The 23,309-nt window shown below is 34.1% G+C and overlaps 4 protein-coding genes across 6 annotated transcripts in view; 2 read left to right on the top strand and 2 right to left on the bottom strand.

Annotated features, from left to right (window-relative positions):
- Positions 1 to 7,147, top strand: part of magi2b (membrane associated guanylate kinase, WW and PDZ domain containing 2b) — a 125,518-nt gene extending 118,371 nt beyond the window's left edge. The window contains exons 20-24 of the mRNA XM_016237620.1: positions 1,602 to 1,794; positions 2,212 to 2,355; positions 3,402 to 3,540; positions 3,918 to 4,006; positions 5,703 to 7,147. Of these exons, the coding sequence (XP_016093106.1) occupies positions 1,602 to 1,794; positions 2,212 to 2,355; positions 3,402 to 3,540; positions 3,918 to 4,006; positions 5,703 to 5,759 (622 nt within the window). The 3' untranslated portion in view covers positions 5,760 to 7,147. The remainder of the gene's footprint in view (positions 1 to 1,601; positions 1,795 to 2,211; positions 2,356 to 3,401; positions 3,541 to 3,917; positions 4,007 to 5,702) is intronic.
- A 4,517-nt stretch (positions 7,148 to 11,664) lies between these two features.
- Positions 11,665 to 16,897, bottom strand: LOC107554946 (endoplasmic reticulum-Golgi intermediate compartment protein 2-like). The gene is made up of 14 exons (XM_016237616.1): positions 16,687 to 16,897; positions 16,257 to 16,402; positions 15,240 to 15,348; positions 15,088 to 15,134; positions 14,936 to 15,003; positions 14,818 to 14,858; positions 14,604 to 14,705; positions 14,405 to 14,500; positions 14,194 to 14,249; positions 13,877 to 13,975; positions 13,309 to 13,406; positions 12,971 to 13,133; positions 12,818 to 12,897; positions 11,665 to 12,724 (listed from the first exon to the last, which is right to left on the bottom strand). Exons 2-14 carry the CDS (start codon positions 16,360 to 16,362, stop codon positions 12,659 to 12,661), a joined length of 1,131 nt encoding a protein of 376 aa, XP_016093102.1. The 5' UTR covers positions 16,363 to 16,402; positions 16,687 to 16,897; the 3' UTR covers positions 11,665 to 12,658.
- A 97-nt stretch (positions 16,898 to 16,994) lies between these two features.
- LOC107554947 (kxDL motif-containing protein 1-like) lies at positions 16,995 to 19,114 on the bottom strand. 3 transcript variants are annotated; one of them, XM_016237618.1, is made up of 5 exons: positions 18,950 to 19,114; positions 18,754 to 18,855; positions 18,508 to 18,660; positions 18,201 to 18,247; positions 16,995 to 17,605 (listed from the first exon to the last, which is right to left on the bottom strand). In XM_016237618.1, the coding sequence occupies exons 2-5, from the start codon at positions 18,846 to 18,848 to the stop codon at positions 17,325 to 17,327; spliced, it is 576 nt and encodes a 191-aa protein (XP_016093104.1). In that variant the 5' UTR covers positions 18,849 to 18,855; positions 18,950 to 19,114; the 3' UTR covers positions 16,995 to 17,324. The 3 variants fall into 3 exon arrangements, with proteins under 3 accessions (XP_016093104.1, XP_016093103.1, XP_016093105.1); XM_016237617.1 differs by having other exon boundaries at positions 16,997 to 17,605; positions 18,943 to 19,114; XM_016237619.1 differs by having other exon boundaries at positions 17,001 to 17,587; positions 18,943 to 19,114.
- A 674-nt stretch (positions 19,115 to 19,788) lies between these two features.
- The window catches only part of LOC107554933 (enhancer of mRNA-decapping protein 3-like), a 5,338-nt gene continuing 1,817 nt past the window's right edge, over positions 19,789 to 23,309 (top strand). The window contains exons 1-2 of the mRNA XM_016237596.1: positions 19,789 to 19,796; positions 21,725 to 21,942. Of these exons, the coding sequence (XP_016093082.1) occupies positions 19,789 to 19,796; positions 21,725 to 21,942 (226 nt within the window). The remainder of the gene's footprint in view (positions 19,797 to 21,724; positions 21,943 to 23,309) is intronic.

Here is a 23,309-nt window from a genome sequence, read left to right as displayed (position 1 = left end):
TCAATCAATCAATCTATCTATCTATCTATCTATCTATCTATCTATCTATCTGTCGATCTATCGATATATCGATCTATTAAGTTCGTTCGTTTGTTCGTTCATTCATTCTCTATCTATCGATCTATTAAGTTCGTTCGTTCGTTCGTTCTCTATCTATCTATCTATCTATCTATCTATCGTTCTATCTATCTATTGTTCTATCGTTCTATTTATCTATTCTATCTATCTATCATTCGTTCATTCATTCTCTATGTATCTATTGTTCTATCTATCATTCGTTCTATCTATCTATCGTTCTATCTATCTATCTATTGTTCTATCGTTCTATCTATCTATTGTTCTGTCGTTCTGTTATCTGTCAATCTATCTATCATCGTTCTATCTATCGTTCGTTCGTTCTCTTTCTATCTATTGTTCTATCTATCTATATATCGTTCTATCTATCTATCTATCTATCGTTCTGTCGTTCTGTTATCTGTCAATCTATCTATCATCGTTCTATCTATCGTTCGTTCGTTCTCTTTCTATCTATTGTTCTATCTATCTATATATCGTTCTATCTATCTATCTATCTATCGTTCTGTCGTTCTGTTATCTGTCAATCTATCTATCATCGTTCTATCTATCGTTCTATTATTCATTGTCATTTTTGCATGACATTATTTTTATTACAATTAAGCACTTTATATTCATATTGCGTTTTATGGATTGTAGCATTTTTTTTTATCACCATTAAGCACATTTTACCCAAAATAGTCATTACTGTATTTAGTTTTTTTGTCATTTTGAAAATATTTAGCTCTACTTAAAAAAAATTATCATGTATTACAATAAAAATTGCTACAATATATTGATAAAAAAAATAAAGTAAGCATACTGTCATGAGGTATATGTAGTTTACAATTCAAATAATATTGAATTTTGTTTTTCATTATGGTAATGACTTTTTCCTTTTTTTTCTTTTTTTGGGAAATCTTGCTTAATTGTCATTAATGTTTTCCTTCCTTTTCCTTTTCCACTGATACAAACAAAACAAGTTTTATGTGAAATGTATAATATAAATTAAGTATTTTAATTAATTAAAATTATTTTAAATTAAAAATACTCAAATAAATTGAAATATATCATTTTAGATTTAGAGTTGAAATTTGGGCACAACCAAACTGCCTTGGGCAGTCTCACATCATGCTTCGAGTGTCTGCTGTCTTTCTCTCACACTAGCCCGAGTAACATCACTTAACACTTCATGATCAATTATTTACCTCCTCAATAATACATGCTTCTCCTCTCAGGCAGGGTTGGCTCAAGACTGCTCTGATTTATGCATCGTGAAAGATGGGAACTGAGACTTGATAAATATGGCCAATGAGCAAAGCCCTGGTCACATGGTCAGAGAGGGCAATAAAAGGTCACTGTTAGACATTAAGCAAATAGCATGTGTTGTTTTCATTGTGCATTGGACGTAATAGTATTTAAACCAACATTCACAAAGAGTTTAGGTGGTTTAAACTTGAATTTTGTGGGAAATGTGTAGATGAAGTTAATCAGCCAGTTGACTTGTGGGACAGGATTGCTTGATTTGACCTTGTTGATGCCTACAGGTCGGAGGTAAAAGCCAGGCAGGATGTTAAACCAGATATCTGCCAAGCTGCATATACAGACTACAGACAGCCTCCGGTGGACTACAGACATCCTCCTGTAGCAGACTACAGACAGCCGCCCACCATTGAGTACAGACACCCACCTGCTCTCATAGACTTCAGACAGCACTCCATGGCCGATTACAGACCACAGGTCTAATTGCACATTTTATTACACAAAAATATTACTTGACATCCAGAATATGAAACAATTACAGTATAATAATGCAGCTGGAAAATCAATAAAATCATCATTAGAAGTGCCATGTTTTTCCTGTGCAATGAAATCACCTGTTATAGCACAATTTGTTTTTGTATATAAAATATAGAGCATTTGTATTTGTCCATGTATTTGTATTTTGAATAAATAAATAAATAACATATTAAAATGCATACATTTTCTTGTGATATTTGGTGTTAAGTACATGAATATAAATCAATATTAAATATTAATAGTACATTTAAATTGAAGATAAAAGCTAAATAAAAGTCAAATGTGGGGGTTGTCTTGAAAAACGGCGTGCCACACTTCAATGTTTTTATTTATTTTTATTTGTATTTCTTTTTCCAGGACTATGACTATTTCACTGTGGATCTGGAGAAAAGTGTGAAGGGATTTGGCTTTAGTATCCGCGGAGGACGGGAATACAAGATGGACCTGTTTGTGCTGAGACTGGCTGAGGATGGACCTGCGATCCGCAACGGCAGAATGAGGGTGAGAAAACTTCAGACTGTTAGATGGAAAAGCCTTTTTAGAATTGCACTTTTACAAATGAGAGTCTCACACTCAAACTGTTCAAATCTATTTTGAAAGTCTCACCCTGTGAAAAAATTTTTTTATGTGAAAGTACATTTGATTTGCAGCATATACAGTACAACGATTCAAAAGTTTGGGGTCAGTATAGGGGTGGGCGATATACCGGTAGACACGATTAACTGGTAGAAATGTGTCAGCCGATAGAGATTTCTGACTACCGTCTCTATAGTGGTTACATGCTCACGTGACATTGTTGTGCTATGTGGTCAAAAAACTTAACGTTTGCACACGTTTTTAAGCATTGCCATTTAAATACAAGTGATCTCAAGCCGCTGAAATGCAATCAGCAGCGAAAGAGAACTAATTTTGCTATATCTGCACGCTGTCTGAGAGACTGTTTCTGAGCGCTGTCAGAGGCGTGTACGTCGTGAAGACGGTGCTCAAAGAGCGCGGGAGTTATTTTTCCTGCTTTATAGGCCTTGAATGGTTAAATACACACACTTGTGTATTATGTGTAAAAATGCCGTCTCTGCAAGTATCCTTGTAATTTAGGTCTTAAGTGAAAGCAAACAGCAGAGAAAGAAAACACATGTGTAACAGTATATGCTCTTTTGATTTTTTTTTTCATTAAAGAATCCTGAAATATTAAGCAACACAACTGTTTTCAAAATGAAGCATATTAGAATTTCTGAAGGATCATGTGACACTGAAGACCGCAGTAATGATGATGGAAATTCAGCTTTGCATCACAGTAATAAATTGCATTTTAAAATGTATTACAGTAGAAAAGAGTTACTTAGAATTATGATAATATTTCACAATATTCCTGTTTTTTTTCTGTATTTTTGATCAAATAAATGCAGCCATGGTGAGCAAACGTTTGAAAAGTAGTGTCTTTGTATTTATTATTTGACTCTAATTGGTCAATTATCATAAAATAGAAAGCCTTCAAGGTGATATGACATCCTGATGTAAAATATTCCCCTAATTCCTCATGTTCGCAGGTTGGAGATCAGATTATTGAAATTAACGGTGAGAGTACGAGAGACATGAGTCACACTCGTGCCATCGAGCTCATCAAGGCTGGCGGTCGTCGAGTACGTCTGCTGTTGAAAAGGGGCACGGGACAGGTGCCAGAATATGGTGGGTACCGCAACACACAAAGCCAAAAAACACCATTTGAATCTTTTAAAAGCTGTTCAGTTTAAAAGAAATTTAGGTTTTTGCAGCCATTAGCAACTTTTCAGATGAACATAGAATTGATCATCATTTTTTTAAACTAAAAACCTGCTGATTTGGGTTGAAGTAAGGGAGCAAATGCTCATAAATGTGCTTATTGGAGTGCACCGGGGAACAATAGCTCAACCGCGATATGGTGGTCTTGACGGTTTGTTTGCACTGAAAGCTTTCTGTTAAGTTTGATGACTCACTATATCAATTAAACCTTTCAGTGAACTTTCAGTTTTTTCTAACTCTAATCTGCAATGCAATAGTTCAGTCTTTTACTTCCTGTCCTGTAGGAATGGTACCTAGCAACCTTACCATGTGCATGAAAAGCGACACGCTAGCCTCACCCTATTTCTTCATAATGGGACACTCTAAAGACACGGTTCGTGGCATCCTGCACGCCTCTCTGCTTATTTCTTTTATGTCTGTAGCTTTTCTATCTGCTTTTGTTTCCGTTTGCATTGGCACACTAGCATACGTCGCATGTGTCTGTATCTTTTAACTGTGTGTAGTTTTGTGTCACTGTTTGCATGTGCTCGTGACAGTGTTGGGAAGCCACACTGAAACTGATGGAAGCAGTAACGTGGCTAAAACAACAATCAAGCTACCTGTTACTAACAAAATGTAGCTAACTACGTTGAATTTTCTTAATAAATGACTAGAAATGACCAGAGTATTTACCTGACGAAAGCAATGCAGGATCTCAATCAATGCTTCACTAAGCCCCGCCTTAAAATTGTAAATTACCAATCATTCTTCAGCAATTGTTGCCATAAGTTTGTGATCTGTTCTAATGAAATTGTCTGGAGGCTCTGTGTGTTGAGTATTAAATTAAATTTTATGGAAATTATCCAAAAAATATGCTAAAATATATGTGGGTGGAAATGAGCAAAGGTGAAAGGTGCGGGCATTAAACTTGAACAGATAAATTTACATTAATTACAGTTAATACAACTAGAAGCACTGAAACACTTTTATAAATATATATTCAGATTTCTTTTAATTATTTTTCTTGTATCTCTAGAGAGAGAGACTTTAAGTAGAAATGTTCAGATTTACATTTATAGATATACATATGTTTTACATACATACATTATACGTATATATAATTATTTTCACATATACATTTACAGATTTACAATTCTACTTTTATATTTAGGATCTAAAAATATATCATCAAATTCCATATGATTATTTTAATTACGTCATATAATTATTTCCTGTTTGGCCCACAATACATATGTTTATTATTTAAATATATTTTATTATAGCAAGTATATTTTTATATAATATCAATTATATATATATATATATAAATATAATTTGTATAATGCATAATACATGTATTATTGTATAATACATATATATACAATGTACATTCATACAAAGTAATAAGTAAAAAAACAGTCAAATAATTTGTGAAATACTGTCTACATTTATACATTAAGATTTGTGTCTATATATTTAGACCAGTATATATTCATATTTTTAAATGTTTAGATTATATTTATAGATACACATACTTACAATTATACATATTTATATAGACAATTATAACTTTGTTTAGGATTTATAAATATATTTTCAGATTCCATAAAATTATATAATTACAATTTTATTTAATTTTAATTACTTAATATCATTATTTCCTTTCATATATAGTGTGTATATATATATATATATATATGTGTGTGTGTGTATGCGTGTGTGTTTATTATTTATATAAATGTTTATTATAGAAAGTATATATTTTTTCATATAAATTATGTATATGAATCTAGTAACTAAAAAAAACAACATAGAAATACTGTATTCATTGCTATGTAAAATAGCACAAAGTGACTCATAGTTCATTAACATAAACCGATTCACCAAAATGAATCACACTTCCCAAAATAAAAGATGAGGAAGAGTAGAATAATGTTACCTTTTACCCTAAAATAACTTGTTACTGAAAATGCTACTAAAAAGTTCATTGCTCCCCAACACTGTATGACTGTGTTGTGTCCACTGGCAGTAGCCTTGCTGTGCAGTCGGGTGTAACGGGTGATTCACAGGTTCTTTGTGTTTCCTGGTAGACAGTGCCGCCTCCCGGAGTGCTGTCTCTCCAGCCGCCCCTGCCTTGTCGGAAGTAGTCTCACCCCGCTAGCGTGACACTCGCCCTTCGCCGTCACCCGTCATCTCATCCAGCCTCAAACCCTGGACTTTCAGTGGCATTCTGTGACAGTCAGGACCAATCACAGCGCCCCTGGTGGTGTTTTGTGGGGCTTCGCCCGCAGAACAAAGGGTGGCAGGTCCACCTGTAAGAGCTGTGCTTTGAACAGCCTAAAAAACAGAGGAGATGGATCATAAAAGTCCTAATTATTAAGAACAGATGGAGACACATCAACCTCAAATGGATTGTCGCATCCAACTTGCTTTTCATATAGTCTCTGATCCTAGTTTGATTTTAGTTTTTCCGGACGATTCAGATGAACGGCAGCCAAAGATGCGTGGCTCGCCCTCTTGCTGTTTTAATTCTGGATCCAGAGCGGAAACTTCTCGCAGGGGAATGAGCCGAACTTTCAACGCCTCGTTCTTCCATCCGGTGGACCCGAGCTCTCTTTATTTGTTTATCATGTAGAGGTTGTTTATTTTTTGTATAATTTCAAGATGTTCATACCAAACCCCTAATGATACCGGGGGTCAAATATCGTAGCATGAAAAGACATTTCTGAAGAAACACACAAACTTCTGAGTTGAGAACTTCAACGTTTCAGTATTGCGTTTCGTTATATGTCTGATGGGAAAAAGTCACCATACACATTGTGAAACACTGACAGTAAATATAAAGGGAGACCGCCATGACGGAGATACAAGGGTAAGTATCACGCCGACCCATTCGGCCTGAATTATGAGAGGTAAATGCATATCAATCGCCAAATCTGCCGGCATGGACGTATACCTTTAGATCCCAAGATGATATGTTACATTAGTATGGTTTAGTCAATGAATTCCACACCCAGCCAAACGTTCGGTTACATCGCGAACTGAACCGAAGAAGGACTGCGGATATTTTTCGAAGCCTCAGTGTGTCATTGGCCCTGTACTGTGCACCACCACTGTGGATTTGGGTTGCCATCTTACACCTTACAAGCTTCATTCCCATGTCTCTGATGGCTCCGTAGTTCAAGAAAGCTAATTAGCGGAGCTAATTTAAAAAAAGATGGTTTTTCAGGACAGTTTGGTCTGAGACCAGGAGACGTAGTTCTTCACCGTGTTCCAACCAAGTGCGACATGACAAATAATTTGCCTGTTATCTCCGAATGTGAAAATGCTGCATGATGCAACTAAATCACATCCACTCAGAACTTATTTGATATGTAATACACAGCAACGTGGGTTTTGGACCAATAAGACAATGGTGGGCGGGGCTACATACAGATAAATTTGGGATTTGGACCAAAACTATAACTATGGGTGGGCTACATATGGATACATTTGGGATTTGGAACAATACTATAAATGTGACCCTGGACCACAAAACCAGTCATAAGTAGCACAGGTATATTTGTAGCAATAGCCAACAATACATTGTATGGGTCAAAATTATAGATTTTTCTTTTATGCCAAAAATCTTTAGGATATTAAGTAAAGATCATGTTCCATGAAGATATTTTGCAAATTTCCTACTGTAAATATATCAAAACTTAATTTTTGATTAGTAATATGCATTGCTAATTGCTTAATTTGGACAACTTTAAAGGCGATTTTCTCAATATTTAGATTTTTTTGCACCCTCAGATTCCAGATTCTCAAAGAGTTGTATCTCAGCCAAATATTGTCCTATCCTAACAAACCATACATCAATGCAAAGCTTATTAGTTCAGCTTTTCATGATGGTTAAATCTCGATTTCAAAAAATTTACCCTTATGACTGGTTTTGTGGTCCAGGGTCACAAATATGGGTGGGGCTACATACAGATAAATTTGGGATTTGGATCAATATGATAACTATGAGCAGGGCAACATACAGATAAATTTGGGATTTGGACCAATACTATAAATATGGGTGGGGCTACATACAGATAAATGTGAGATTTAGACCAGTACGAAACAATATGATAACTGTGGGTGGGTCTACAAGAAATTTGGGATTTGGACCAATACGATAACTGCGTTATATAGTTACAAGATGCGTAATATTTTGGTATATCGGGTATCGGCCGATATTGCTGTTGGTAAATATTGGTTGCAATTTTGCATTTTAATTGTGATATTTAAAATGTTAATTTCCCCTGTTTTTATATTTAGATGACATTTGCAGTCTTCTAAAAATTACAATTTAATAACACTGTTAAATGTAATCTTTAGCAAGTCTCACAATGAATATACATTTTTCATATTGTACATTATAATGTTCTGATGCCCAAATTCACTTGTAGCATTTAAAATGCTTGTCATTTATCTAGAAAAAATGGTATGGAAGTTTAATATTGACCATTTATCGGTTATCGCCCATAACATGAAAACAATTATTGGCATATCAGTATCAGTCAGATAATATCAGTATTATATCCTGGTCACTTTGCTTTATTGTTTCATCACGTCACGCTTGGTTAAGACACGGTTAAGGTTCAGCTGGAAGCAAAGATAAGGAAAAAGGATGCTTTTAAATGATGTGGGCATGATCAGGGTCTCTCTAGCATGAATGGGTGGGACCCAGTTGTATGGGGCAGAGTGCCTTACTGGCAGGACAAAGAGCAGTATGAAATATGCATTTTACATAAAAAAAATAGATATATCTTAAGAGCTGAGCTTTTGTTTTCACCTTTGATTCAATGGTGACAAACATTGCCAATTTTTTTCTGATGTTGTGAAAATGTTTCGTTAGTAAAAACTGTATAAAGATCAAACCTTCTGATCTGGCACATGTGGACAGCGGTAGGAGAAAATATATTTGTTACGGCAAACAATGTTTTATCCGAACCGCTGTCATTCTGACCTTTTCGTTAGATGGAAGCGACAGTGTTAATGGGTTTCATACAGTGATAGTGATCAACAGAAACATTTACAGTGATTGAATCTCACAGTGTGGCGGGAGGGTTTGATGCCATGCAGTGTTTTGCCTCTTTTTGTATTCATTTAATTGTGAAATTGTCTTATGCTGCTCTGCACCTGTCATTCTGATCACAGGCTGATAACTGTGCCAATTCAATTGTTCTTGAGGTATGTGGAATGTAATTCCAGAGCGGTTTTGTGAACCACAGAATATCCTGAAACTGCGTCGGGCGCTGCATTGAAAAAGTTGCATATCAATACAAGCTTATCACATTCCTTCTTAACACTGCAAAAAAAAAAAAAGTCCTAATCAGTATTTTTTTCTTGTTTTCCTGTAAAAATGAAACATTCTTAAAACAAGGTAAATTTTTTGGAAAAGCAATTAAATAGATTTGACAATACACCAAACAGTTCCAAGTATTTTACAATTAAATAAATGTAGTTGCTTTGTTATTTACCAAAATGTATTGTTTAAAACACAGTTAAACTAAAATATTTTAATTAAATATGAAAATTTAAGTTTATTTTTGACAGAATTATAATTATTTATACTTATTATTATAGTTATTAATTTTAAATAAATTGTCTTTTTCACAATCATTCCTAATTCAAAATATCTACACCATTTTGAGATTCTTAAATCCAATTGAATGGAAATTTTTAATGAGGCGGAGAAATCCTAAAGAAAGAAACTGAAGATTTTTTTTAACATGTATCTTTAATCATTTGTATTTTTCTTGTTTTAAGCATAAACCATAATTATGCTTTAAATAAGAAAAAAAATCAGTTTGCTGATGGTGTAAGAAGAATAAACCCAATTCGATTTATATTATCAAGTAAATTTAGCTTATTTTAAGGATGTTTAGATATTTTTGCTGAAAAACTAGTTATATGAAGTTTCATAAGTTTTTTTTTTTGCAGTTGAAACGAGATAGTGTGTATTACTAATGTGTACCACAATAAAACGCTCCCTGTTCATATCTCCCTGATGGTTTTGTAGCTAGCACATAATATTTGTAGTCTCCATTGATTGCCATCATTGGGTGCAGTGTGCTAGATTAAACTGCTGTTTACATGGAGAGACAGACAGCGAGAAACGGTGAAGGAAAATGTGGATGCATTTATTGCACAGCTCATAGCTTTTACTGTTTGAAGCTGTATCCTGCCTGCTGTGAAAATAAGACAAAGAAAAAAAAACATTTTATATTATTGAGGAAAATATTGAATCTGTTAAAGATGGCACATGCCGGGGCCCATTCAGATCAATATTACTGTCTAGTGTTAGATGTGTATTTACCTTGTACAGCTGTACTCCTATAAATATGGTTTAATGTATTATTGATAGTTTCAAAGACTAAGTGATCAAATATTTTTATGAAATGCAACCGTACGGATATAATAAATTTTGCTAAAATCTTGTTTACCTGTATGATATTCTGATATACTGTTAAATAAACTCTTGACAAGGTCTAAAGTTCATTTTATAGCTCTCATTATACTCATGTCTGGTTCTCGGGGTATGAGCATTTATTCATCGTGATGATTTGTGATTTATTTTAAGCTGAGACTTTAAAAGTATGTACTGGACTGCAATGTGACAACTAGCCCCGGTCTCTTCTGCGTGTTGTTCTTCAGACCACAACATGGCGCATTATATTACATTCAATATGTGAAAAACATTCACCGAAGAGGTTAAAAAGAATATTCTTTATGGACTATTCGAAACCAAACAAACCCTAAACTACATAATAATGTCTGAAAAGCATAGAAACCTTCCTCCCTGGATGGTGAAATCTGACATTCAAAGAAGTAAAGACAATGAAGCTGAGAAGAAGAAACGCCTGGTGAAACTACAGAAAGGATAGTGAAGAAGCGACTCGAAGGGTAACTTAGAGACTGTGTTAAGAGCTAGCATTTATTAATAACGTTAAAGTATTGGTTGTTTTTATGAAAAAATAAGCTTATACCCAACGATGTCGTTCTCAGCGTCGACACGTATTGGATGAACGAGAGGGAGCTCATGGAAACAGCGCTCAGCCTTTTGAAGGATGATCAGGCAAATGGATTTCCATGATCATAACTTGTCGTCTTTTTTAAATGTTATTTATGCCACATGATACAGACTTCTTGTTAGTTCTCTCATGAATCGCAGGCATGTGCTAAAGATGCAATGCGAGTCGCAGAGGAGGTCAAGATCATTCCGGAGACAGATGCAGAGACATCAGACTCGGATGTTTCAAACATAGCAGAGCAAGAGCCTGTGCCTTATGGAAACTGCGTGGAAGAAAGTACCAGCTCAAAACCAGACTGCCATCTGAAACCACCTTCTGATGGTTCAGGAGCCTCTGAGAAGCCTGATGTGGATGATGAGGCTCTTGAACTTGTTCGAGAGATTTTTTTTCACGTAATTTAAAACCTTAAGTAACCGTTTTTACAGTGCTCGCAAACATCATTTTACCAAATATTTGCAGATACTTTATCGTTTAGTCGTCTTCATGTCGTTGCAAACCTGCCTGTTTTTTATTTTCTTCTGTGGAGCACAAAAGGAGATGTTTTGAAGAATGTCCTGGCCGCTCTTTTCCATGCAGTTACAGTGAATGCCAGGGGACTGCAGCTTTAAAAACAACCAAACAAATGAGTCGGCCACTCTTAAAGATTTTCTGTTTCTTCTTTTTGACGCTTGACAATTTCATAATGCATTCTAATGACCTAGGGACTATTATTGTCTGTAAAATTAATATTATTCAAAATTAATCTGCACTTTCTTGAGTCCTTTGAGTAAGAAGGCATCAACAAAGAACACATGAGAATGTTCAGTGACATAGGACTAGATTGTATATTTATACATTTTAATTAAAAAAAAAGTGATTGGTACTTCAAGATGCATCTAATGTAAGAGTTTACAGCGATTACAAACTCAAATATGGAGTCAAGATTTTATTTTGCTGCTCAGGAGACAAGAACAGACACATGGCGATGCTTAAAAACAGATCACAGGTGTGCAGGTGCATACGAAACTCTTTATTTGGACTCTCAAGAGACGCACTGAATAATAGGCAAATAGAACATCCCGAACCTGGAGCTTTATGTTAAAAATCGTAAATTAAGCAAAATACACCAACAGGATGTGACTCATTTTCTTGACTTTAACAAAAGAAAGAAAGGAAATTTTCTTCCAATTTAACCATTACAGGGAATTTCTATTTTAGAAGTAGAAAAAGCTTTGGCACAAGAAAATATGCATCAACAGAGTGATCCATAATCATGCAAAAGTAAGAATGTTCAATATGCTTTAAACAAATTATTAAACACTACTTCCCTTATAATTCAGCCATTCAACCAAATACCGGTGTTATTCATCAATAATAAAAAACATGATCTCTTAAAATGCGCATGGATGCTAAACAATCAGTCCATCCTGAGGTGGAGACCTTGGCACGGGTTGGGGATAATCACACCAAAAATCCCAACTAGATCCTAATACTGACGTGATGGGTCGTGTCTGAAAGGTTCCTGATGCTACCACATCGTTTAAGGTTGTATTAAAGTCACTTTAACTAAAACTAAATTGTCTGCTGTTCAGATTTAGACCTGCGCTTTTTAAAAGGGAGTATTTATCCAATCAAAGACAATCAAGTTATAATTAAAATACCTGCTTCTAGAAAAAATAAAAGATATCTTTATGAGTGCACTGAAAACAAGCTTTTATGTGAGAATCTTTTTCTATAACGACTGAACGTTTTTAAAAAGCTGCCCACTAATTTAAATTCGCCAAAAGCATTTTTGCACCAAACAAGATCTTCTGGGGAGATACAATCTACTCCTTTATGAATTTCTGCCTGTGCAACAGTTATGGTCAGTGCTCACAGATCTTTACAGTACCACAAATGACAACCAACCTCAATGTCATGTATTAACAGAATCCTGAAACTTACAGTTGTGATTCAGATTGAAAAGTGACTGAAAAGAGCTTTAAATGTCGTAAGAAGGAGAGCTAGTGTTCAGCATTCTCAGAAAGAAGAGGCGTCAGGCTGTTCACATGGCCATCAAAAACACTCATCTAAAGACAAGAGACATCAGTATAAGAGAGTATCAGTGCTCGACTTCAAAACAATTAAAAAATGAAGCACAAAAAACAACTACTACTACTTACACTCTTCGGCTTATAAACGCCCAGTTTAAAACGACAGCAGATCACGTCTATGCAGAAGCCAACCAGACTGTGCAACATGCCTGCAGAAACGCATCACAATCATTTCAAATTCGATTTTGTTTTTTGTTGTTAGCAAATATTCTCTCCATTTACCAGTTGTTGAGAAAATGCCTCCTATGATGCCACAGAGCCGCACCAGGAACTGCCACAAGGGCATGTGCTGCTCAGTCACCTTCACCATCAGCGAGCTGATGTCATACTTCATAAAGATCCCAGAAACCCCATGACTCCCCGCTGCGTGGTTAATCACTCGCTCCTAAAGCACAGAGAATCCAAACATGGCATCAGTGATCATCCTTGGGCAGTCATGCATACACAATGTACTTTACAAAGAGAACTTCTTTTTAAAATGTTAGCAAATCTTGTCAATTTTAAATGTAACTAATTGAAACAACAGATGGTTATGAATATATATTTAAAGCTGTCTGTACCCGCTCAGTGACTGAATACTGGTGTGTGTCCGCTGACACCTTGTAAGTCTGCAGTTTTGTGGGCACAATGGTAATGAAGTACTGGAACATTTGATTATCTAGCAAAAAGGGGAAAAAAGGAAAATATTTTTCAGGCTCATAAGAAATTGAACTTTTTAATGCTGATGTAATATCATTTGTGAGGGGCAAAATAGTCTCGGAACTGAATTTTTAAAAATATTATAATTTTAATGTATTACTGATATTTTGTACATTTAAATTACCAGCATGAATATATATTTACGCTGATAATATACATTTTTAAGTTAAATAATTAGAACAATGCTTTCAGACTTAATCTCAACTGTATAATTTAATATGGTTTAAATTATCAAATTTATTTATGGTGATAATTTGTAATTATAAAATGTTCAAAGATAGATGAATTAGAGAAATGCAAAAATGCTCTCAAACTCCTGGATTTTAGTGGTGTGTGTGTGTGTATAAATTTGACTTGAATTAGAAAAATGCATAACACACACACACACACTTATTTCCTTAAATATTGATAAATGTTTCGATTACTTACGATCTGCGGACACTTTTTCCGTGCCATCCAGTGGATTTAATATGCCAGGTATTTCTTCTCCAAAAGACAGATGGTCTATCCGATGGGAGAAGTTGTATGCTGAAACAAAACAGTCCTTATTAGCAAACTGACCTGTTGGACATCAAATGTAAGGCACCGTTTGCTCTTTTAGTGGAACAGATGTTGCCTTCTGGTCTGGATTCAAAAGCACTAGATACGTTTTGCATAGAATGAGCCATTCAGATAATATCTATAGAATCAAAACACATTTTTCTAGAACACTGCTTTGTTAGGTCTGAAGAAGCTCTTCAGCTTACTCTCATGGCTGACCAGGGCCGCTAGATGGGCATGACCTCGAGGGTGTGGGATGGCCCTGAAATGAAATGAAATAACAAAATTCAGAGAGAATATAAAGACGATCAGAAAATTAAACAACTGACACATATTTGAACTCTAAAAGTAGGTCTGCAGTACTTAAAAACTAGTTTTAATGGAGCGGATGCAAAAACAAGATGAAAGGAGACATACTTGCCAACAGTGATGTGGAAATTTCCTGCTACTTTATTGACATAAAGGTATCCGTGTATCCGACAGGCGTTTAGAGGATGAGTGGGATCATCTTCCCTACAGAGTGAATGGAAAACGCCATACTCCATTAGAAATGACTGCGCTATATTTGCGCGATTCTTGTTTGATGTGTGGCGTAATACAGGTGTCGTGTTCTGACCTGGGTGGGAGAGCAGTGGGGGCACCTTTCATGACGTTCTTAAACAAAACATCCTGGAGTGAATGTTCCTCACGCAGACGGTTCTGAATGAGCAAAAGTGTCCTGAGGGGCACAAAACCGTGATATATGTATAAAATCAATGACATTAAAATTGTGTCCCAATGTCACAGGTGACAGGAAGCACTTTGAAGGTTGAAAATGAAATGTAATTTACCTGTGCCAGAGCCTCTGCTGAGGAGAAAGTTCAAAAACAACCTGCCAAAGAGTTTTAAAACATGTTATGACACCACTTTAGCAAGTTATTAGCAAATAAGTAACATTCAGTTACTCACAGGTTCATACTGCAGGCCATCAGATGCCACCATCGTCTCGGCTAGATCCAACACATCTGCTCCAACAACTGAAAATAAAGAAATACACAAGATTATTTGATGATTTTATGCTTTAAGTCATACAACATATTACTATAGTAAGATATACTTACATTGGCACCTCATGGCAACTGTGATATCAATATTAATTCGTAGTTTGCTACAAGATGAAAATAAAAACAAAATGTTAGTACATCAAATCATGTTATATATATAACACAAAAATACAATTTACGGTTACATTATGATAGCAGTAAAGAGTCACCTAGTAAAATCCTTATCCACTTCATACTCGTACTTCATCCATGTGTCTCGATACACAAAGAACTCAAAGAAGGCTAAGAGTGCCATGGCAGTGAAGGCCAACACAGACACTGAGGGAAGAAATAATTTGGGTTATAATTTGATTTAGTTTTTTAATTCAGTATCACAGCTGTAATATTTGAGGAGACACAGAAAGGAAAATGTTAAGTATTATCTATAGATAGGATATGTACAGTCAAACCAAAAATTATGCAGACACCAGATATCATTTTTTATTTTATTTTTTTACTAGTGGGTGCAGCCAGGACACTATAGTTCATTTATGTAAGTGAGGATAGCAAAATAAAGTAAACGGTGACATATTATAGCCAAAAATTCTTCATAAAGTGGACTACCAGTAAAAGTTATAAAAATTTGGGATAAAAAAAATTATTCAGACACTTTGACCTGACCATGTTTTGCTTAAGTGTTTTTATTCTTTAATTGCTAATGCGACCTTTTTACACCACAGACTGAACAAAATTAAGCATTGCTTGGTAATTGGTTGACCTAAATTGGTATTATCTAATTGTGTACTTAAATTTAACAGCTGACAGCTATTCAACCTAATTACATACCTTTCTATCAAAGTTATCTGACATTATCAAGATGAATTTGTTCTGACACTGTTTAACTCTGAGTTCTTGTCATATTTTATCACCATTTTCTAAACTATAGCGAATAAACTGTGATAATGTGAGAAATGTTGAAGGTGTCTGAATAAATTTTGGTTTGACTGTATGTGTATATAAATATATTCATAAAATAACACTGACTGAAATAAATTAAAATGCATATCCGAAAACATTTTTTTAGTTCGTTTCCACTAAAAATGATGTACTAAAATAACTAAAACAGGTTACATTTTTTTTAAACTATACATATAAAAATGACAAAAACACAACAAAGTTACTAAAACTTTAACTAAAATATGTGGAAAATATGAAAAATCTATCTATTAAATCTCTGCTCATCTCACCCGTTCCTCCACTGGCTGTTGTCTCCACATAACTCTCAGGAACCTTGGGGAAAGCATCCAACTCCTTCACAAAGTTCAGGGCTTTCTTTTTGTTCAGCCTCCTCATCGTCACAGCAGGTGGCTGTTATCTTCCTCAGGAATTTAGGCTGCGATTCATCATTTGTTTGTCAATTGGTATATCAAGATGAGTTGCACATTAATATACATTTAGTTCAACTCTCTGTTATTAGCCCAGGGCTAAATATGCGAAAGGTTTAACCTCATATAAGTTAGGACGTAGACCAACTTTGATTTTAAACAGCTTTTAAAGAGTATTTTTTAAGTTTGTCTGTGAAGGCTCAGGTATCTCAGTTGTCTATGGTTACTGTTAGCCACTGCTAGCCGTGCACTTGTCTGGCTTGCCATTTTACTTACTTCGTTTTCTACCTACCTTGAAATGCTATTTTAAACGGCACATTGTAGTTTCTGCAATTTTTAAATGTATACTCTCCGTTTGCAATGAACGTTTAATGAAGGAAATAACGGACAGAAATGTAGAGGACTCGGAAGAGAGGGACGCCGATGTGTAGAGTCGCACGCTTCCGGTCTGGTGGATTGTGGGATATGTAGTCAACAAAAATATGGGGCAAATTAAAAGCTACTAGCTTACTACGACTAGTACTATTTCTGCCATTTCTTTACGTTTTAGAAATCGTGAAAGTTTAGAGCACAAAATAATCCAAATCCAAGCAAACAGAGTTTAATTAAAAGACTCGCATTGTGCACTGTGCGAAAGCTTTTATTTGATGACATACTTTTCTGAATCTAGAAATAATACTAAATAATGTGGTTTTGAACATGAAAATGCCACAACACAAGGTAAACATGTCTGTTTTTAAATGTATCTTTAAAACGTTTCTTTTAATCTGCAAAAAGTAAGCTAGTTTGCATTATTTTTCTAAATTAAAATAACATAACAACAGTAGCATTAAAACCGTTTTCGCATAGTAAACCTTAAGCTGTAAGCTTGCATCGCCCCACTGTTAAGTGGCATCTGTATGTAGTAAATACAATATTATACACATGAATCTAAATGTCAGCTGAATCCGGCCCCTCGTCCCGTAACACTGGCTGTTCATGGCTGTCAGAGGTCGGTGTGCCGGTGTTCTCTTGAGAGGGGTCTTCAGAACAGCAGCTAATGGTGGGCGATATCACATCAGGGCTTGTGTCACATGACTCCGTGCTCTGTTCAGATGTTGCAGTGGTAGTGATGGTGGTGGCCACGCTGGGAGGAATGGGGTCAAAGTCATTATCATCATCATCCTCCTCCAGGCTGGAACATTCATTGATGTCTGTTACAAAGGAAGACACTATAATTTATGTTAAACCCGACCATTCAGAAGTGTCACATGATCATTCTAGAATGCTGATTGGCTGCTTAACAAATATTTCTTATTAATATCAATGTTGAAAACAGTTGTGCTGCTTAATATTTTTGTGGAAACTGTGATACATTTTCCAGGAGTCTTTGATGAATAGAAAGTTCAAAAGAACAGCATTTATTTGAAGTCGAAATCTTCTGTAACATTATTAATGTCCTCATTGTCACTTTTTAATGCATCCTTGCTGAATAAGTATTAACGAAGCTTTAATTTATAAAAATCTTACTGACCCCCAAACTTTTGAACTGTAGTATATTAGTGTTTGTTTTATATTGGTAAATATTGGAATTTGAAATTGTGGATGCTCATTTTTTGTTTTTAGGTTATTTGTATAATCATTTAGCAGAAACTACAAAGAGGATAATGCTCGATTATTATTTTTTTAATTAAGATTTACCAATTTTGTGATTAGTCTTTCCTAGATGTCACAAAATGACGTGTACAAAAACTACTGATTTTCATTTTTGCTAAAAGTAGCTTAATCGTAGTGCATGCTAATACAAAATACAGCATTATAACTTACTGCAGAAGGCCTCTGGATATTGTTTCGCAACCTTGCCTTTTAAAGTCCTGTGGAAACACAAATGATCTTATGCATAGGAAATAACTAATTTTACACAATATATTGTATTATTAGGCTTGATAATATATATTATTTAATATAATAATTACTTTAGTATGAAAAATATAAAAATAACATTTTGTGACATTGTTTGCATTTTCAAACTTGCATGACAAACCAGCTGGAATGTGTTCATTTTATCATACACACGCTTGTAATGGAGGGACCACCTCATCATAATGAATGTCTTAAGTTGTGAATATAATACCTTATTCGTCTGAAAATGCTGTCCAAGTCTTTCTTCATCTCTATTAAAGTGCGGGTGTGCGTTAGAAAGTGTTCATTCATCTGTTGTAAGCGCACATTGGACAGTCCGTTGAAGTTGATCAGCATCTCATTGGTCTTCTCAAAGCGGTCCAGCCTGGAATACATGAATACATGCAGCAAAATCAGCTTGAACGCATAATAAATAACGTTATGCTGCCTAGGCAGGTCACTAGATAGGGAAACCCACATGTGTCTCTGAGCTTGAATGATGGCGTTCACGTCTTCAGAGTTCACCATACTGAGCATCCTGTTACAGAATATTCCCGATGCTGTGGGCTCCATGATGAGGCTTTTTATAAAACACAAGAAGCGTTAATAATAATTCAAATCAACAACGAACTGTTAGATACAACTATAGCCTAGTCGCTTAACTTACGTATATTGTATATTCACTGACTAGTTTGCGTCTTGCTTGGTTTTATTTTAAGAAAGTCTTCATCAGATGCAGAAGCTTTGACGCAAATCAAATGCTATATTTGTGAAACGATCAAAAAAATTACCGCACCGAAAAGCAGGCAGACATTTTTGTTGTGATGTTGTCATGTGATCACGTGAGAGAGGCGTAATTCGGGAGGCGGGATCACGGAGATTTTGTAAGCGTTGATTGGCTCTCCAGAAAAACTGGCGTGATTAATTTTTAATAATGATTAATTTTATTTTAGATTTGATATGAACAAATAAATAATAATGAGCCTAATAATGAATAACGCATGAATGATTTTCAACATTTTTAAACATAACGTTTTTAATGCTAGATTGCCTAGATACGTAATTATTTTTTTTACATAAAACAACCCATGCATTTTTTTAATCGTTCTATAATGACAAATATATTAGATATGTGTCACATGAGGATAAATAGATCATATACTGTATATCACATATTATGTATTTTTATATATTTCATATTAAATTATAATTATAACTTAAAAATATTAATAATTAACATTTCATTTTAAATAATTATTGATAATGACTATTTCAGGTCAAATAATGAGTCACATGAAGAGGATAAATCGTTTTGAAATGTAATATAAAAATAATTTTTCTGGCACCACAATAAAGCACACTGCAATATCACTTCAAATCAAATCTCTGGCTCGAGGGGCCGGCTGTGTCAAGTCCAGCTTCACCTTTGTTCAAACAAACACTGTGCTGGTGCTGGTTGTCTAGGCTCAGACAGCCCAGAAGGCATCTCAGGTTCTGCTGGAGCTTGTGGGAAATGTCACGGTGAATGGGCGTTGCATGATTTGTTTCTACCAGACATGTGCAGGTTCCTCTTGTGCCTTTGACCTTAACAGATAACACTAACTTCTCATAATGTCACACATAACTGACGAAAAGATGGTTGGTTTCTGATTCAAAGGCCTATCTGAGAATATGAGAACACCCCTGCACCAATCCCCACCCCCAGTGTGTTTATTGTGTTACAATGCTCTTGTAGAATTTGATGTTGGCTTTATGTTATAATTAACACTCATATGTGACCCTGGACAACAAAACCAGTCATAAGGGTCAATTTTTTAAAATTTAGATTTACACATACACACACACACACACACAACAAAACAATTAATCGCGATTTACATATGTATATTCATATAATTTATATAATTTATTAATAGATTTAATATATAAACATAACATGTTTTTCTTAAATATATACATGCATGTGTGTGTATTTATATATACATAATAAATATACACAGTACACATATATTATATAAACAAAAAATTTATTTTGAATGTGATTAATTGTAATTAATCATTTGACAGCACTAATATACATATATACCCTGGACAACAAAACCAGTCATAAGGGTCAATTTTTTAAAATTTAGATTTACACATACACACACACACACACACAACAAAACAATTAATCGCGATTTACATATGTATATTCATATAATTTATATAATTTATTAATAGATTTAATATATAAACATAACATGTTTTTCTTAAATATATACATGCATGTGTCTGAGAATATGAGAACACCCCTGCACCAATCCCCACCCCCAGTGTGTTTATTGTGTTACAATGCTCTTGTAGAATTTGATGTTGGCTTTATGTTATAATTAACACTCATATGTGACCCTGGACAACAAAACCAGTCATAAGGGTCAATTTTTTAAAATTGAGATTTACACACACACACACACACACAACAAAACAATTAATCACGATTTACATATGTATATTCATATAATTTATATAATTTATTAATAGATTTAATATATAAACATAACATGTTTTTCTTAAATATATACATGCATGTGTGTGTATTTATATATACATAATAAATATACACAGTACACATATATTATATAAACAAAAATTTTATTTTGAATGTGATTAATTGAAAAATGTATAATTTTCCAATGTATAGTTGGCTATTGCTACAAATATACCCGGGCTACTTATGACTGGTTTTGTGCTCCAGGATCACACATATATATATGCAGATTAAAAGTGTATTTCCATTAAAAAATTTAAACAAAAGCTCCTGGTAGTGAATATTGGATAATTTAATAATACTATTATTTACTTGTACATTATAAATGTTATTATTAAAACAATAAATAAATTATAATAAATATTATTTAATAATAAATGAATATTAAATCGATACAATATTGCAGATATCGATTGCAATTAATAATATTGTAATTATATAAAATTATAAAATAATAAAACATTTCATAATTACACATTATACAAAAATATTAATGAAAATATAAAAATATGCATTAATATTAATAATTGCTTAATTTAAGATTTTTAATTTGACACCTCTGCCTGCAACTCAATGTACTTCCGCGGTAATCCAGTAAGTGGCAGTAAACATTCAAAACTCATACTCGCTCAGTGAATCATAATAGAAGAAGCCTTCCACGCATTCGAGCTCTTCAGAAGAGTTCATTAAAAATATATCACAGTATACCAGCACCTTTTTTGTAATCAGGCTCTCAAAAAGTATATAACAATTTGGATATAGATTTATCGGCCAACATATCGGTTATCGGCTTTCAAAAATAAAGAATAATCGGTTATCGGTATCGGCCAAAATTTTCATATCGGTGCATCCCTAGAAATTGCATAATCAAAAATACCTTTAGCACGTCTTGTTGTCATTGGTCTGGTTCTTCTCGTAGACTTACCCCAAAGAATGTACATCAGCGGCCCACGGTGGCCCTGCTGTGTGGACCACATGTCCAGGGCGCTCAGGGCATCAGCTGTGGCCGACACTTGGCCAACCATGAAGTGGAGGTCATCCTTTTCCTGCCAAACTTCGTCAAGATGTTGGAGGCCATCACCAGTGAACTTGCACTTTTTGGGAAGACGGGAGGCAAACTGGTTTCTAATGTGAAAGGTGTGACACTATTGCATCAATATTTAATAATCATTCATGATACAACTGTGTTCATTTTGACATTTATAACTATTATGGGTGGGTGATATATTGGTAGACACGATTAACCAGTAGAGATTTGTCAACTAATAGAGATTTTTGACTCGTCTCGTTTGGATGCATTTTAAGCATAACACATGTGTAAACAGTATATTGGATCCGGGCTAAATCACTTTTGTAACTTTAATAAGAAGAAATATTTAATTTACACAGTGAAGAATATGCAGTGTTTTTGTACATTTGATTACTTCATACAATGCATGTAGCAGTTCTTATTTATTTTTTCTACTGTAGTTTTTTGTCCTGTTGCTTGTAATTAGTTTCTTATTCCTATTTAATCCCTGACTGTTTACTTGTCTAAACTGCAATTGAGTTTTTTTTTTTTTTTTTGTGATATTGATGCTGGTGACAAGAATTATGAAATTTCTTTGGTATCAAAAATTTTGATTTCATAGAGACCTTATTTAAAGCAAAAATAACTATATTGTGATATATGTCGTAATATAAGGTTTTGGTCATATCTCCCACCCTTAATAACTGTGATAATTTCATTAAAATTATTAGTATTATTGGTTGATACACTGCTGTTCAAAAGTTTGTGTTTGGTAAGATTTTTTTAAAAACAGTATTATTGTGAAATATTCAAAGTAACCGTTTCAATCTATATAATTATGATATAATTATCATTATCATATCATTTTTTTCTTCTGTGATGGTACAGCTGAATTTTCAGCTTCATACTCCAGTTTTCAGTGTCACATGATCCTACAGAAATTTGATGCTGAAGAAAAAATTATTATTATTATCAATGTTGAAAATATATATATAATTTTTTGGGAAATTATTTACTTTTTACGATTTTTGGAATATAAAGTTCAACAGAACAGAATTGATATAAAAACAGTTATTTTTAGTAACAATGTTAAAGTTTTTACTGTCATTTTTTATCAATTTAATGCATCTTAGCTGAATAAAAATATTTATTATTAAATATAAAAAATATTTATAAAAATATTTAATTCAAAAATTAATCTTTAAAAATACAAAGAATGTAATCTTCAGTGTAATATTATATATAAATTGATTGATTTTAAATGCTAGTGTTATTTGTAGTTTTATAAGACAAAAGATATACAATTTTAATATTGTTTATGTAACAGTTATCAGCTATAAAATGAAAATAATAATCAGCTTATCCTATTATCCAGAATTGTAATATTGCACACCCCTAATCAACCTGACCACTTGTGATTGGATTACTAATCCAGTTGATCCCCCCCCCCCCCCCCCCCCCCCCCCCCCCCTCCACACCCCCCCCACCCACCCCA

The sequence above is a fragment of the Sinocyclocheilus grahami genome, unplaced genomic scaffold, assembly GCF_001515645.1.
Source record: "Sinocyclocheilus grahami isolate Dianchi unplaced genomic scaffold, SAMN03320097.WGS_v1.1 scaffold520.1, whole genome shotgun sequence".
In the NCBI taxonomy this organism is placed as follows: domain Eukaryota; kingdom Metazoa; phylum Chordata; class Actinopteri; order Cypriniformes; family Cyprinidae; genus Sinocyclocheilus; species Sinocyclocheilus grahami.
Note: the sequence above shows the minus strand (reverse complement) of the source record. Positions and strands in the feature narration are given on the sequence as shown.

Coding starts and splice junctions, on each gene's coding strand:
- LOC107554946 (XM_016237616.1), bottom strand. CDS start 16,362: ATGAGGAGGCTGAACAAAAAGAAAGCCCTGAACTTTGTGAAGGAGTTG. Junction 14,501..14,603: donor CCCACTGCTCTCCCACCCAG/GTCAGAACACGA, acceptor TTCACTCTGTAG/GGAAGATGATCCCACTCATC. Junction 13,134..13,308: donor AGTATTCAGTCACTGAGCGG/GTACAGACAGCT, acceptor TCTGTGCTTTAG/GAGCGAGTGATTAACCACGC.
- LOC107554947 (XM_016237618.1), bottom strand. CDS start 18,848: ATGGAGCCCACAGCATCGGGAATATTCTGTAACAGGATGCTCAGTATG. Junction 18,248..18,507: donor AGCATTTTCAGACGAATAAG/GTATTATATTCA, acceptor GTGTTTCCACAG/GACTTTAAAAGGCAAGGTTG. Junction 17,606..18,200: donor ATATCCAGAGGCCTTCTGCA/GTAAGTTATAAT, acceptor CATAAATTATAG/TGTCTTCCTTTGTAACAGAC.